The 15,062-nt window shown below is 43.7% G+C and overlaps 1 protein-coding gene across 1 annotated transcript; it reads left to right on the top strand.

Annotated features, from left to right (window-relative positions):
* Positions 1-376: 376 nt before the first annotated feature.
* On the top strand, positions 377-14,540 carry LOC124266140 (carboxypeptidase E-like). Its single transcript, XM_046700950.1, has 8 exons — positions 377-610; positions 2,974-3,144; positions 3,348-3,511; positions 5,609-5,745; positions 7,927-8,066; positions 10,111-10,228; positions 10,506-10,738; positions 12,271-14,540. The coding sequence occupies exons 1-8, from the start codon at positions 377-379 to the stop codon at positions 12,370-12,372; spliced, it is 1,299 nt and encodes a 432-aa protein (XP_046556906.1). The 3' UTR covers positions 12,373-14,540.
* The last annotated feature ends 522 nt before the right edge of the window (positions 14,541-15,062 follow it).

Genomic DNA, 15,062 nt, shown 5'->3' with positions numbered 1-15,062 from the left:
ATTTTCACCTTGTGTGTTAGATCCAATTACAGTATTATATTTTCACCTTGTGTGTGAGGTCCAATTACAGTATTATATTTTCACCTTGTGTGTTAGATCCAATTACAGTATTATATTTTCACCTTGTCTGTTAGATCCAATTACAGTATTATATTTTCACCTTGTGTGTTAGATCCAATTACAGTATTATATTTTCACCTTGTGTGTGAGGTCCAATTACAGTATTATATTTTTACCTTGTGTGTTAGGTCTTTCAATGAAGGTGACCTTCTGTACCTCTACACTAGTTAGGATTTGGATCAATGCATTGGTCTGCCTGAAAGGTCAAGAGACGGATTTTGTAAGCAACTTTCAAATGAACTTTTTGATAAAACTAATGAATGCCATGTTTGTTTCAGGTAAACCTGAGTTCAAGTATGTCGGCAACATGCATGGTAATGAGGTGGTGGGGCGGGAGGTGCTTCTCAGGCTCATTGACTTCTTATGTGAAGGTTACAAACAGAACGATCAGCTAATCCACTTCCTGGTGAACAGCATACACATCCACATCATGCCATCCATGAACCCTGATGGCTGGGAGCAGGCCTACAGGAACTACAATTATGCCAAGGTACATGGTGCTTGGAAGGGTGGGGTGGGGGAGCAGGCCTACATGAACTACAATGATGTCAAGGTACATGGTGCTTGGAAGGGTGCGGTGGGGGAGCAGGCCTACAGGAACTACAATTATGCCAAGGTACATGGTGCTTGGAAGGGTAGGGTAGGGTGGGGAGCAGGCCTACATGAACTACAATGATGTCAAGGTACATGGTGCTTGGAGGATAGGGTGGGGTGGGGAGCAGGCCTACAGGAACTACAATTATGCCAAGGTACATGGTGCTTGGAAGGGTGGGGTGGGGAGCAGGCCTACATGAACTACAATGATGTCAAGGTACATGGTGTTTGGAGGATAGGGTGGGGTGGGGAGCAGGCCTACAGGAACTACAATTATGCCAAGGTACATGGTGCTTGGAAGGGTAGGGTAGGGTGGGGAGCAGGCCTACATGAACTACAATGATGTCAAGGTACATGGTGCTTGGAGGATAGGGTGGGGTGGGGGAGCAGGCCTACAGGAACTACAATTATGCCAAGGTACATGGTGCTTGGAAGGGTGGGGTGGGGAGCAGGCCTACATGAACTACAATTATGTCAAGGTACATGGTGCTTGGAGGATAGGGTGGGGTGGGGAGCAGGCCTACAGGAACTACAATTATGCCAAGGTACATGGTGCTTGGAAGGGTGGGGTGGGGTGGGGAGCAGGCCTACATGAACTACAATGATGTCAAGGTACATGGTGCTTGGAGGATAGGGTGGGGTGGGGAGCAGGCCTACAGGAACTACAATTATGCCAAGGTACATGGTGCTTGGAAGGGTGGGGTGGGGAGCAGGCCTACATGAACTACAATTATGTCAAGGTACATGGTGCTTGGAGGATAGGGTGGGGGTGGGGAGCAGGCCTACAGGAACTACAATTATGCCAAGGTACATGGTGCTTGGAAGGGTAGGGTAGGGTGGGGGAGCAGGCCTACATGAACTACAATGATGTCAAGGTACATGGTGCTTGGAGGATAGGGTGGGGTGGGGAGCAGGCCTACAGGAACTACAATTATGCCAAGGTACATGGTGCTTGGAAGGGTGGGGTGGGGGGAGCAGGCCTACATGAACTACAATTATGTCAAGGTACATGGTGCTTGGAAGGGTGGGGTGGGGGAGCAGGCCTACAGGAACTACAATTATGTCAAGGTACATGGTGCTTGGAGGATAGGGTGGGGTGGGGAGCAGGCCTACAGGAACTACAATTATGCCAAGGTACATGGTGCTTGGAAGGGTGGGGTGGGGAGCAGGCCTACATGAACTACAATTATGTCAAGGTACATGGTGCTTGGAGGATAGGGTGGGGTGGGGAGCAGGCCTACAGGAACTACAATTATGCCAAGGTACATGGTGCTTGGAAGGGTGGGGTGGGGTGGGGGCGGGAGCAGGCCTACAGGAACTACAATGATGTCAAGGTACATGGTGCTTGGAAGGGGGGTGGGGTGGGGGGGGGAGCAGGCCTACAGGAACTACAATTATGCCAAGGTACATGGTGCTTGGAGGATAGGGTGGGGTGGGGATCAGGCCTACAGGAACTACAACAATGTCAAGGTACATGGTGCTTGGAGGATAGGGTGGGGTGGGGAGCAGGCCTACAGGAACTACAATTATGCCAAGGTACATGGTGCTTGGAAGGGTGGGGTGGGGGAGCAGGCCTACATGAACTACAATGATGTCAAGGTACATGGTGCTTGGAAGGGCGGGTGGGGTGGGGGAGTGAGGGAGCAGGCCTACAGGAACTACAATTATGCCAAGGTACATGGTGCTTGGAGGATAGGGTGGGGTGGGGATCAAGCCTACAGGAACTACAACAATGTCAAGGTACATGGTGCTTGGAGGAGGGGTGGGGTGGGGAGCAGGCCTACAGGAACTACAATAATGTCAAGGTACATGGTGCTTGGAAGGGTGGGGTGGGTGGGGGGGAGCAGGCCTACATGAACTACAATGATGTCAAGGTACATGGTGCTTGGTAGGGTAGGGTGGGGTGGGGATCAAGCCTACAGGAACTACAACAATGTCAAGGTACATGGTGCTTGGAAGGGTAGGGTGGGGAGCAGGCCTACATGAACTACGATGATGTCAAGGTACATGGTGCTTGGAAGGGTAGGGTGGGGTGGGGAGCAGGCCTACATGAACTACAATGATGTCAAGGTACATGGTGCTTGGAAGGGTGGGGTGGGGAGCAGGCCTACAGGAACTACAATGATGTCAAGGTACATGGTGCTTATGGATGGAATAGGGACATTAATCAACCATTACCTTATATTTTTACCTTCACTTTGGCTCAGGTTTTACACATTGCTCACTGAAGACTTTACTGCCTGTGTTTCCTGTTGCCAGGAGAAGGGTGGTGATCCTGACTGGCTTATTGGTCGCGCCAACAACAACAGCGTGGATCTGAACCGCAACTTCCCCGACCTGAACTCAATTATGTATCAGCATGAGGCAGAACACAAGGGCCGTAACAACCACCTGGAGAAGGTGGAATTTGCAATTAAGAACGTCACCAATGTAAGTGTCCTGACATGTCAAACCAAAAGTAGCTCCTTGTTAATGAGAAAAGGAACACAAACTGTGTCTCATGTAAATTGTTTTATGCAAGGCATGTATGAGTAACATTTATACAAAAATATATGCTGTCGTATTAGTTCCTGTCAACAATTTAAACACAGATGTAACAAAAATGTAACCTTTTTCTGACCTTGACCTTGCAGCTGCAGCCAGAGACACGTGCTGTGATGAAATGGCTAGCAAGGATCCCGTTTGTCCTGTCGGCTAACCTCCACGGCGGGGACCTTGTTGCCAACTACCCATACGACACTACCCGCAGTGGCAAACCGCAGGAGTACACCAAGGCGCCTGATGATGCAACCTTGAGGTGTGTATATCAAGATCAGGACGGTTTATTGTACATATGTCCTCAAGCCCATATACAGTAGTGTTATAATGACAGGCAAAGTGTGGACAGTGCGAACAGTGGAAAGCATCATAACATTGTAAAATTAGTTGCCAGAAGAAATCAGACTCTTCCTTAATCACAGCGAATGTGTTAAAAATAGGGCTAATTTTACATGGACAGATTAGTCTTCTCATGATTAAATTCTTATAAGTATTTCCCTTGTAGGGTCACCCAAATATTTCTGTGGAATATACTCCTTTCTTAAATCGGCATCACTGGCTTCATAGTCATTATCTGTAATCACAGCAATTATTGGTAATGTCATCACACTGTACATCAACCACATTGTTGGTGTAAACTCAGTTATCATTCATGTATATATTCTCCTTGTGCATGATGTTGTGTATCACTTCAAGATCAACATGGTTTATTGTACATAAGGCCTTCAGCCCCTTAATGTAGTGTTATAATGACAGGCAAAGTGTGGACAGTGCGAACAGTGGAAAGCATCATAACATTGTAAAATTAGTTGCCAGAAGAAATCAGACGTTTCTTCATGTCAACAAGTGTGTTATAAACAGGGCTAATTATACCCCCAAAGTATGAAGTTACAAAGTAGCTGGTGTATATAGCATTCATTCTGTCCTTCCATTGGACCTTCCGTCCATCGGTCCTTCCGTCTGTCCTTCCATCCTGAAACTTTGTCTGGAGCATGTCCCTTAAAGTTTACAGGCCAGGTTCACCAGACTTAACACGCAAGTTAATCATGACCCATAGATATGCCTTTTGCTATTTTAAAGTTTATCAGAATCTTATTTTTTGCTGTTTCCATGGACTTAGTGCAAAATGTCTTTGATGGTTATCTTGTCCAGAGCAGAACTCTGAAGCTATACATGCTAGGTTCAATTATTAATGTTATCAGTAAATGGCAAAACTATGATCTAACATGTCTATAAAGTTTGGTGGGGTCAAGGAGAAAGTCTTGTGAGCTGCTGATTCTTTGTCATATATATATATATATATATATATATATTAGGTTCATAACCTTTAGTTCCCTCTTAGTGTAGACTATTGACCAGTATATATATATATATCAGTCATATCCATGTCCCGAAGTGGGAAGCAGGGGTATATGAGTTGTGCTTACTTCTACACTTGTTTTTCATGAATAGATTTGTCTTCTGATTATAAAAATCTGATAAGTTTTCCCTAGTAAGGTGACACAAATAATTTCTGTGGAATATACTCTTTTCTTAATTCGACATTTGCATCTAATAGAAATAACATATGGTTTGTCTTTGATATGTTTGTGCAGCGACTGTTTACAACCAGTATTAATCATTATATCTGCATATATCATTATAGGTGTGTATATCGTTAGAAGTGATGGGTAGCCTAGTGGTTAAAGCGTTGGCTCGTCACGCCGAAGACCCGGGTTTGATTCCCCACATGGGCACAATGTGTTAAGCCCATTTCTGGTGTCCCCCGCCGTGATATTGCTGGAATATTGCTAAAAGCAGCGTAAAGCTAAACTCAGTCAGTCAGTCAGTATATGCGTTGCCATGACAATGAGTTGCTATGGTGACAAAGGTGTGACATTAGTGAAAAGCACTAAAATTCTGTGAAAGATCTGCTGATTGTGGGTTTGAATCCAGCTTCACTCTCATGGCGAACCTTTGTCATGCTTGTGGGTTACATGGATCATTAGGGGCTGCTTACCTTCTACATAAAGCTGACGCGTTTGGATATAAGTAAAATATGTTGTGTGTACATTGCATGGTAATACGGCCCTTTCTGTCTACATGAGACCTGAAAATACACATCTTCATAACAACTATTTATCTTACAGATTTGTCTTTCATTCCCATTATCAATTTCCTTTGCAAATTGTTGTTAGCGTCATCATTAAAATATTACTATGTATTTAATTATACCAAGTTGGTGAGTGAATGAGTGATTGTTGCATATTGCCTGACCCAAGTTGGAAAACAGAATTAGGTATGGCCTGGACCTGCTCTTGCTGTGTTGTAGTGCTGCTGGAATTCTGTAACTGATGTTCTCCATTGTCTGTGTCAGGTATCTGGCCAGGTCCTACGCCAAGGAACACACCAAGATGGGTCAGCCCCATAAAGCATGCGACATGACCGGTGATGACAACTTTGGGGAGCAAGGTGGCATCACTAATGGGGGAGAGTGGTACTCAGTGCCTCGAGGTGAGTAGTGATGAGGTGATGCATCCACACGGGAATCTTGCCCATCTCATTATCCAAACAAAAGCTTGAGGTTATGACCTGTCTCAAGATGATCACTATGTTCAATTACATTTTTCTTTGCACCAAGTACCCTGCAAATACCTATTTATGTGTGTACCCATCAAGGTATGCAGTATTATAAATACCTGTGTATATCCCCTATCTATGTATGCAGTATCATAAATACCTATGTATATACACTATCACGGTGTGCAGTATTATAAATACCTGTGTATATCCCCTATCTAGGTATGCAGTATTATATATACCTGTGTATATACACTATCTACATATGCAGTATTATAAATACCTGTGTATATCCCCTATCTAGGTATGCAGTATTATAAATACCTATGTATATACACTATCACAGTATGCAGTATTATAAATACCTGTGTATATCCCCTATCTAGGTATGCAGTATTATAAATACCTGTGTATATACACTATCTAGGTATGCAGTATTATAAATACCTGTGTATATACACTATCTCGGTATGCAGTATTATAAATACCTGTATATATACACTATCTAAATGCTATGTAATATTATAACTACCTGTGTATATACACTATCTTGGTATGCAGTATTATAAATACCTATGTTTATACACTACACGGTATGTAGTATTATAAATACCTATGTTTATACACTGTCACGGTATGTTATTATAAATACCTGTGTATATACACTATCTGTATTAATATTATAAATACCTGTGTATATACACTACTAGCTATGTATATTATACTATCACTATACATATCACGTATGCAGTATTAAAATACCTATGTATATACACTATCTTGGTATGCAGTATTATAAATACCTATGTATATACACTGTCACGGTATGCAGTATTATAAATACCTGTGTATATACTACTATCTTATAACTACCTGTATATATTATAAATACCTGTGTATATCCCCTATCTGGGTATGCAGTATTATAAATACCTGTGTATATACACTGTCTAGGGTATGCAGTATTATAAATACCTGTGTATATACACTGTCTAGGTATGTAATATTATAACTACCTATGTATATACACTATCTGGATATGCAGTATTATACATACCTGTGTACCATATATACCTCTATGTAGATTAAAACTACCTTTATATATCCCTATGTTGATTATAACTACCTGTATATATCCCTATCACAGTGAGATTTCATTTTTATTCAGTACCTGCTTGTGGTGTTCCAATGATCGAAAATCGATCAAAAGTAGGATTAAAAATGATTATGCAGGACTACAACTACCTGTGTATATCCACTATCTAGGTTTGCAGGACTACAACTACCTGTATATATCCACTATCTAGGTATGCAGGACTACAACTACCTGTATATATATCCACTATCTAGGTATGCAGGACTACAACTACCTGTATATATCCACTATCTAGGTATGCAGGACTACAACTACCTGTATATATCCACTATCTAGGTACACAGGACTACAACTACCTGTATATATCCACTATCTAGGTACACAGGACTACAACTGTACATATATCCACTGTATAGGTATATATCCACTATCTAGGTATGCAGGACTACAACTACCTGTATATATCCACTATCTAGGTACACAGGACTACAACTACCTGTGTATATCCACTATCTAGGTACACAGGACTACAACTACCTGTATATATATCCACTATCTAGGTATGCAGGACTACAACTACCTGTATATATATCCACTATCTAGGTATGCAGGACTACAACTACCTGTATATATATCCACTATCTAGGTATGCAGGACTACAACTACCTGTATATATCCACTATCTAGGTACACAGGACTACAACTACCTGTGTATATCCACTATCTAGGTATGCAGGACTACAACTACCTGTATATATCCACTATCTAGGTATGCAGGACTACAACTACCTGTATATATATCCACTATCTAGGTATGCAGGACTACAACTACCTGTATATATATCCACTATCTAGGTATGCAGGACTACAACTACCTGTGTATATCCACTATCTAGGTACACAGGACTACAACTACCTGTGTATATCCACTATCTAGGTACACAGGACTACAACTACCTGTATATATCCACTATCTAGGTACATAGGACTACAACTACCTGCATATATCCACTTTCTAGGTATGCAGGACTACAACTACCTTGACACCAACTGCTTTGAGATCACCCTTGAGCTGGGCTGCACCAAGTTCCCCTGGGACTGGGATCTGGAAGACTACTGGAAAGAGAACAAAGATGCCCTTATCTTCTACATCCTGCAGGTAGAGGCCAGCTTAGTCCACACAGCACACTCCAAACAGGATTCAGTTGCCTCTTAGTCATAGTGATTCCTGGATAGTCAGCATTAGTGGGTTTCCTGGATAGTCAGCATTAGTGGGTTTCCTGGATAGTCAGCGTTAGTTGGTTTCCTGGGTAGTCAGCGTTTGTGGGTTTTGTGGATAATCAGCATTTGTGGGTTTCCTGGATAGTCAGCGTTGGTGGGTTGCCTGGATAGTCAACATTAGTGGGTTTTCTGGATAGTCAGTGTTAGTGGGTTTTCTGGATAGTCAGTGTTAGTTGGTTTCCTGGATAGTCAACATTAGTGGGTTTCCTGGATAGTCAGCATTAGTGGGTTTTCTGGATAGTCATAATGTGTTAGTGGGTTTCCTGGATAAGTCATAGCAAGCGTTAGTGGGTTTCCTGGATAGTCAGCATTAGTGGGTTTCCTGGATAGTCAGCATTAGTGGATAATCAGCATTTCCTGGATAATCAGCATTTGCATTAGTGGGTTTTCCTGGATAGTCAGTGTTAGTGGGTTTCCTGGATAGTCAGCGTTAGTGGGTTTCCTGGATAGTCAGCATTAGTGGGTTTCCTGGATAATCAGCATTAGTGGGTTTCCTGGATAGTCAGCGTTAGGGCTCCCTGGATAGTTTAGGTTTCCTGGATAGCATCAACTGGATTCAGCATTTGTGGGTTTCTGGTAGTCAGTGTTAGTTGGTTTCTGGATAGTCAGTGTTAGTCAGTGTTAGTGGGTTTCCTGGATAGTCAGCATTAGTGGGTTTCCTGGATAGTCAGCATTAGTGGGTTTCCTGGATAATCAGAATAAATGGGTTTCCTGGATAATCAGCATTAGTGGGTTTCCTGGATAATCAGCATTTGTGGGTTTCCTGGATAATCAGCATTTGTGGGTTTCCTGGATAGTCAGCGTTGGTGGGTTTCCTGGATAGTCAACATTAGTGGGTTTTCTGGATAGTCAGCATTAGTGGGTTTCCTGGATAGTCAACATTAGTGGGTTTCCTGGATAGTCAGCATTAGTGGGTTTCCTGGATAGTCAGCATTAGTGGGTTTCCTGGATAGTCAACATTAGTGGGTTTCCTGGATAGTCAGCATTAGTGGGTTTCCTGGATAGTCAGCGTTAGAGGCCAGCTTAGTCCACACAGCACACTCCAAACAGGATTCAGTTGCCTCTTACTCATAGTGATTCCTGGATAGTCAGCATTAGTGGGTTTCCTGGATAGTCAGCATTAGTGGGTTTCTTGGATAGTCAACATTAGTGGGTTTACTGGATAGTCAGCATTAGTGGGTTTCCTGGATAGTCAGCATTAGTGGGTTTCCTGGATGGTCAGCATTAGTGGGTTTACTGGCTGGACAGTGCAACTGGGTTTTGTGGATAGTCAGTGTTAGTTGGTTTCCTGGGTAGTCAGCGTTTGTGGGTTTTGTGGATAATCAGCATTTGTGGGTTTCCTGGATAGTCAGCATTGGTGGGTTTCCTGGATAGTCAACATTAGTGGGTTTTCTGGATAGTCAGCATTAGTGGGTTTCCTGGGTAATCAGCATTTGTGGGTTTCCTGGATAGTCAGTGTTAGTGGGTTTCCTGGATAGTCAACATTAGTGGGTTTCCTGGATAGTAGGTGTTAGTGGGTTTCCTGGATAGTCAGCGTTAGTGGGTTTCCTGGATAGTCAGCGTTAGTGGGTTTCCTGGATAGTCGGCGTTAGTGGGTTTCCTGGATAGTCAGCATTAGTGGGTTTCCTGGATAGTCAGCATTAGTGGGTTTCCTGGATAGTCAACATTAGTGGGTTTCCTGGATAGTTTAGTGGGTTTCCTGGATAGTTGGCGTTAGTGGGTTTCCTGGATAGTCGGCGTTAGTGGGTTTCCTGGATAGTCAAATTAGTGGGTTTCCTGGATAGTCAGTTGTAGTCGGTTTAATGATTGGTCTGTAGTAGTTGGTTTACTTGTTCCCAGTCATTGCTTTTGTGTGTATATGTGAGTTCCTTATTGTGTCAAGATAAGAGCATCCCTGCAGCCCACAACATGATGTGTTTCAGAGTCACATTGGAGTGAAGGGTCTCGTGAAGACAACCGATGGAGTTCCTGTAAAGGATGCTGCCATCAAGACGACCAACATGACATCCGGAGAGTATATTGCTCATGATATTCTCACAGGTTTGTACACAATATAGACTGCGACAACACACTCTCTACTTAATGCACAGGATTGAAAAGGGTTCAAAATTTGTCGCTCTCATACATTATCATAGATGTGAGATAGTCCCAGCTCTGGGTGTTGTCAGTCCCACACTTTAACACAGCCATTGCTCTAGCTTGGTGAATGAACACCTTGGATACATGTCTTGACACACTAGACTAATTCAGGCTGCTTGCTGTAACTCATCCTACATCTATGGGATCAACTTTACATCAGGGGTTGTTGTCTTTACAGCTGCTGATGGTGATTACTATCGCCTGTTGATTGACGGGTACTACCGTATCACAGTTGTTGCCCCTGGCTACCACAATGCCACCCGATGTGTTCGAGTGAACAACAACTTGGAGGCCCAGCGTGGAGCTCAGCGAGTCGATTTTGAGCTGGTTTCTAGTGACAAGCCACAGCCTTCCCAGGAGGAGTGTGAAGAGGTCAGGATAGAGACAGTTGAAAAGGAGTACCCGCAGGAGGTGGGTGTTTTTATTGCCATGCGGCTCCCGCAGGAGGTGGGGCTGCTTTTATTGCCATGCGGGGAGGTGGGTGTTTTGGTTGAGATGGGGCTCCTACAGGTCCAGGGTGCTGGGGAGTCATGGGGCTCCTGTAGGTGGTGGGAGCTTTGGTTGAGATGGGGCTCCTACGGGTCCAGGGTGCTGGGGAGTCATGGGGCTCCTGTAGGTGGTGGGAGCTTTGGTTGAGATGGGGCTCCTACGGGTCCAGGGTGCTGGGGTGGCATGGGGCTCCTGTAGGTGGTGGGAGCTTTGGTTGAGATGGGGCTCCCACGGGTCCAGGGTGCTGGGGTGGCATGGGGCTCCTGCAGGTGGTGGGAGCTTTGGTGGGCTCTCTACAGGGATGGGGCTCCTACGGGTCCAGGGTGCTGGGGTGGCATGGGGCTCCCTGCAGGTGGTGGGAGCTTTGGTTGAGATGGGGCTCCTACAGGTCCAGGGTGCTGGGGAGTCATGGGGCTCCTGTAGGTGGTGGGAGCTTTGGTTGAGATGAGGCTCCTGCAGGTCCAGGGAGCTTTGGTTGGGATGGGGCTCCTGCAGGTCCAGGATGCTGGGGTGGCATGGGGCTCCTGTAGGTGGTGGGAGCTTTGGTTGATGGGGCTCCTACAGGTCCAGGGAGCTTTGGGATTGGCATGGGGCTCCTGTAGGTCCAGGGTGCTGGGGTGGCATGGGGCTCCTGCAGGTGGTGGGAGCTTGGGGGTTGGCAGATGGGGCTCCTACAGGTCCAGGATGTGGTGGTGGGATGGGGCTCCTACAGGTCCAGGGAGCTTTGGTTGGGATTGGGCTCCTGCAGGTCCAGGATGGGGTGGCATGGGGCTCCCTGTAGGTGGTGGGAGCTTTGGTTGAGATGAGGCTCCTGGTCCAGGTGCTGGGGTGGCATGGGGCTCCTGTAGGTGGTGGGAGCTTTGGTTGAGATGAGGGCTCCTACAGGTCCAGGGAGCTTTGGTTGGGATTGGGCTCAGTGCATGGGGCTCCACAGGTCCAGGTGCTGGGGTGGCATGGGGCTCCTGCAGGTGGTGGGAGCTTTGGTTGAGATGAGGCTCCTACAGGTCCAGGGTGTTGGGGTGGCATGGGGCTCCTGTAGGTGGTGGGAGCTTTGGTTGAGATGAGGCTCCTACAGGGTCCAGGGTGTTGGGGTGGCATGGGGCTCCTGTAGGTGGTGGGAGCTTTGGTTGAGATGAGGCTCCTACAGGTCCAGGGAGCTTTGGTTGAGATGGGGCTCCTGCAGGTCCAGGGTGCTGGGGTGGAGTTGGGTTCCAGCAGATGGACTCCATCGAAATAACAAGAGGATGAAATCATTAGAGGTTTACAGTCAAAATAGAGAATTGTTTTACATATCATTTATAGATTATGGCACCTTAACAATGACTCAGAAAAGTAAAGTAAGTTTTGGATTTTGAAAACGTTATTAGAGGAAGTCAAATACTTTTTGTTGTGATGAAACATGTGAAGGGACACAAGACATGATTGTTCAGTCCGGCCTTTGATTCATTTCACAGCTTTGGGAACAGCTGTACCGCCTGCAGCTCATCAAGAGACAACTGACTCCACAGGAATGGGAACGCCTTGTTCGTCGCTTGATAGCCGACCTTCAGAAGTAGAGGTCAAGGTCACCTGTCCTTGTGACCCACATGTTGGTGTAGCTGATGTTACCTTAAAAAATTAACAAATTGTGAAAAGGATAACAGAAAATGGAAGTAATTACTTCACAAAAGGAAATTAGGTCACAAAACTTACTCTTTAAACTTGAAAATTCAGGAATTTGTAATTTTAATTCTTCCAACTGTTTGTATTTCTATTGCTATTTAGACTCAGCTGGAAACATCAGTGCAAGGACATATAATACATAGAGCATGCTGATGACAGCAGCAGCAGAGTAACTTGGATAAGTTTGTCAGGTATTTCACAGTGAAAACCGGGCCAAAAAATGGGGGATAATCTGACATTATTCTCATTTGGAGAGTCCATTGAAATGAAAGATTTGGACTGCATAACATGGAATCTGACCCTGAAAATATCCTGTGACATATCCAAGCTAGTCTTCAGCCACATTATATGAAGAGTATATTTTTGTCCTCATGTTGTGATATATGTGATGTACTGTGCAGCATTTACCCTGCTACCCTGCTCACCTGTGGATCAGGGGCCACCTCAGACTATTTCACATTGGGAACAATTCAGTGTCTCCATGACAAGTATTAGCATGGGCAAATTCAAAATTCAAATTCACTTAGGAACTGAAAATAAATTTATATCAAAGTTAATCGGTGCACAGAATAAAAGTGATAGTTTGAGATGGTCCCCTTAGGAATACTTGTGCAATATATATATAATCCCTTTATCTTTGTTGACTGTATTCTGATTAGCTCAGATTTTAACATTAACCTCCACACAACATTATTCATGCATTTTATCATGTTTGAAGAAATCCTCCATCGTGTTATTGCTCTACAATATTTTACAATGTTTTACAATGTTTTGTTGAAGATCAGGAAGGTCACATGGAGGTCCAGCTGTTGATGAGCTCGAATCTGTGACAATTAAGATGTCAATCTTTTATTTCTCAATAGAGAATAATGTGATATTGAAATATGTATATTGCCGACTACTTAAGTGATAGTTAAGTAGTTAAGTTACTGTTCAGTGATGTTAATTGTTTGTGTTATCAGTAGCTTGTATATTGGCTCTCTAAGTCTCATCACTGCTCACAGTGTCCAGATGGTACACTTCATTCTCTACACATGGCATTTCTAATTGCATTTATTACCTCATTTATTTCATCTAATGTGTTTAGACAATTATTGTTGTCTAAAAGTACATTTTACTGGAATATGAACCTTTGTTTTCCTGATAAATAACAATGAGAATCCATTCACAAAGTCATATTATAGTTATGTATGTAATTAACATTCCGTATGATATGGTGAATTCCATGCATGGTTTCAGTAAAGACACACCAGACATCTTCATGCCCACTGCTGGCAAACCTCATTACCTTATTTATGACGATGGCAGCTTGAGGACAGGAAATATATTCCTTGACCTGTGTTGAGTTGTACGTCAGTGGACCAGTGGACCAAAGAATCCCATTTGATTGTAACTGTGAAGCTAGCTTGATTTCATTGGGTCTGCGGAATATTGAAGTCCGACTGTCACATCAGATTTAAAGCATGAGTTTATGGCACTGTGTTTTCTGCAATACCTCTTTAATCCACCTCCTTGGATGCACATTTAGGAAGTACTTGATGTCGTTGTGTGTTATGTGAATGTACCACCTGAGACCACTTCTAAGTAAACATCAATGTTGGTATTTTAAGCATTGATTACTAAATTACAATTTTCTAATGCGGTCACATTAATTCACTGTGTAAAGTTGGAGCATACATCAAAGTTATTCATCAAATCTGCAAGTATGATATTATCTCATGAATCAAAACACATATATTACTTAAAATTCATTCCAGATTTGATCTATTTCAGCACTTTTTTCCAGTTAAGAGTGTGATTGTAATTCTGGATGACCAGTAATGCAATAAGCTTTACATCCAGTGAATCTGTTATATATGGTTTTGCTCATATATATGCACAAGGAAGATGAATTATTTTTTTTGCCCCAGTATTGATCTACACAGATACAAAGGAACACAATTTTCAAGCCCAGACCTTGCAGCATAATACTGATTTATGACATCAGGAAATCCTGTCTTTTGACAACTGCACTCGGCACTATAGAGAAGTATATTGTGGAATAAAGTCTTGCAAAATTGTTTGTGAAAAGGAATCTGTTGTTATTGCTTTCTGTGAACATGTATTCTACAGTGATACAAGAGGATGCCCTCGAATCCATGTCATGCTTTAGTTTTATGTGTTTCTTTGAAACCTGGCATGAGGGATGACAGTTGGAAGTGAGGCAGGTAACAGAGATAATCAAGGATTAGAGCCCATGATCCCAGGCTCCTAGTACACTTAAGGGAAGTAACTCCACACAGCAACTTGCCACCCCTCAGACAACTTGGTGACCTATTCCTCTAACAGTAAGATAATACAAACAGACTATGAGAGTAAGTCAACTTCAGGAAATGCAGAAGATTGAGATTAGATGCTTTTAAGACATTGGTGTCTCAATAATCTGCCAGGTTCTCAGTGTAAACCGTCATCTGGACCTCAATAATCTGCCAGGTTCTCAGTGTAAACCGTCATCTGGACCTCAATAATCTGCCAGGTTCTCAGTGTAAACCGTCATCTGGACCTCAATAATCTGCCAGGTTCTCAGTGTAAACCGGACCTCATC

The sequence above is a fragment of the Haliotis rubra genome, unplaced genomic scaffold (genome assembly GCF_003918875.1).
Source record: "Haliotis rubra isolate DU_JTF1 unplaced genomic scaffold, ASM391887v1 Scf1231, whole genome shotgun sequence".
NCBI lineage: Eukaryota > Metazoa > Mollusca > Gastropoda > Lepetellida > Haliotidae > Haliotis > Haliotis rubra.
The sequence above is the reverse complement of the archived record's forward strand: the minus strand, read 5'-3'. Positions and strand labels throughout refer to the sequence as shown.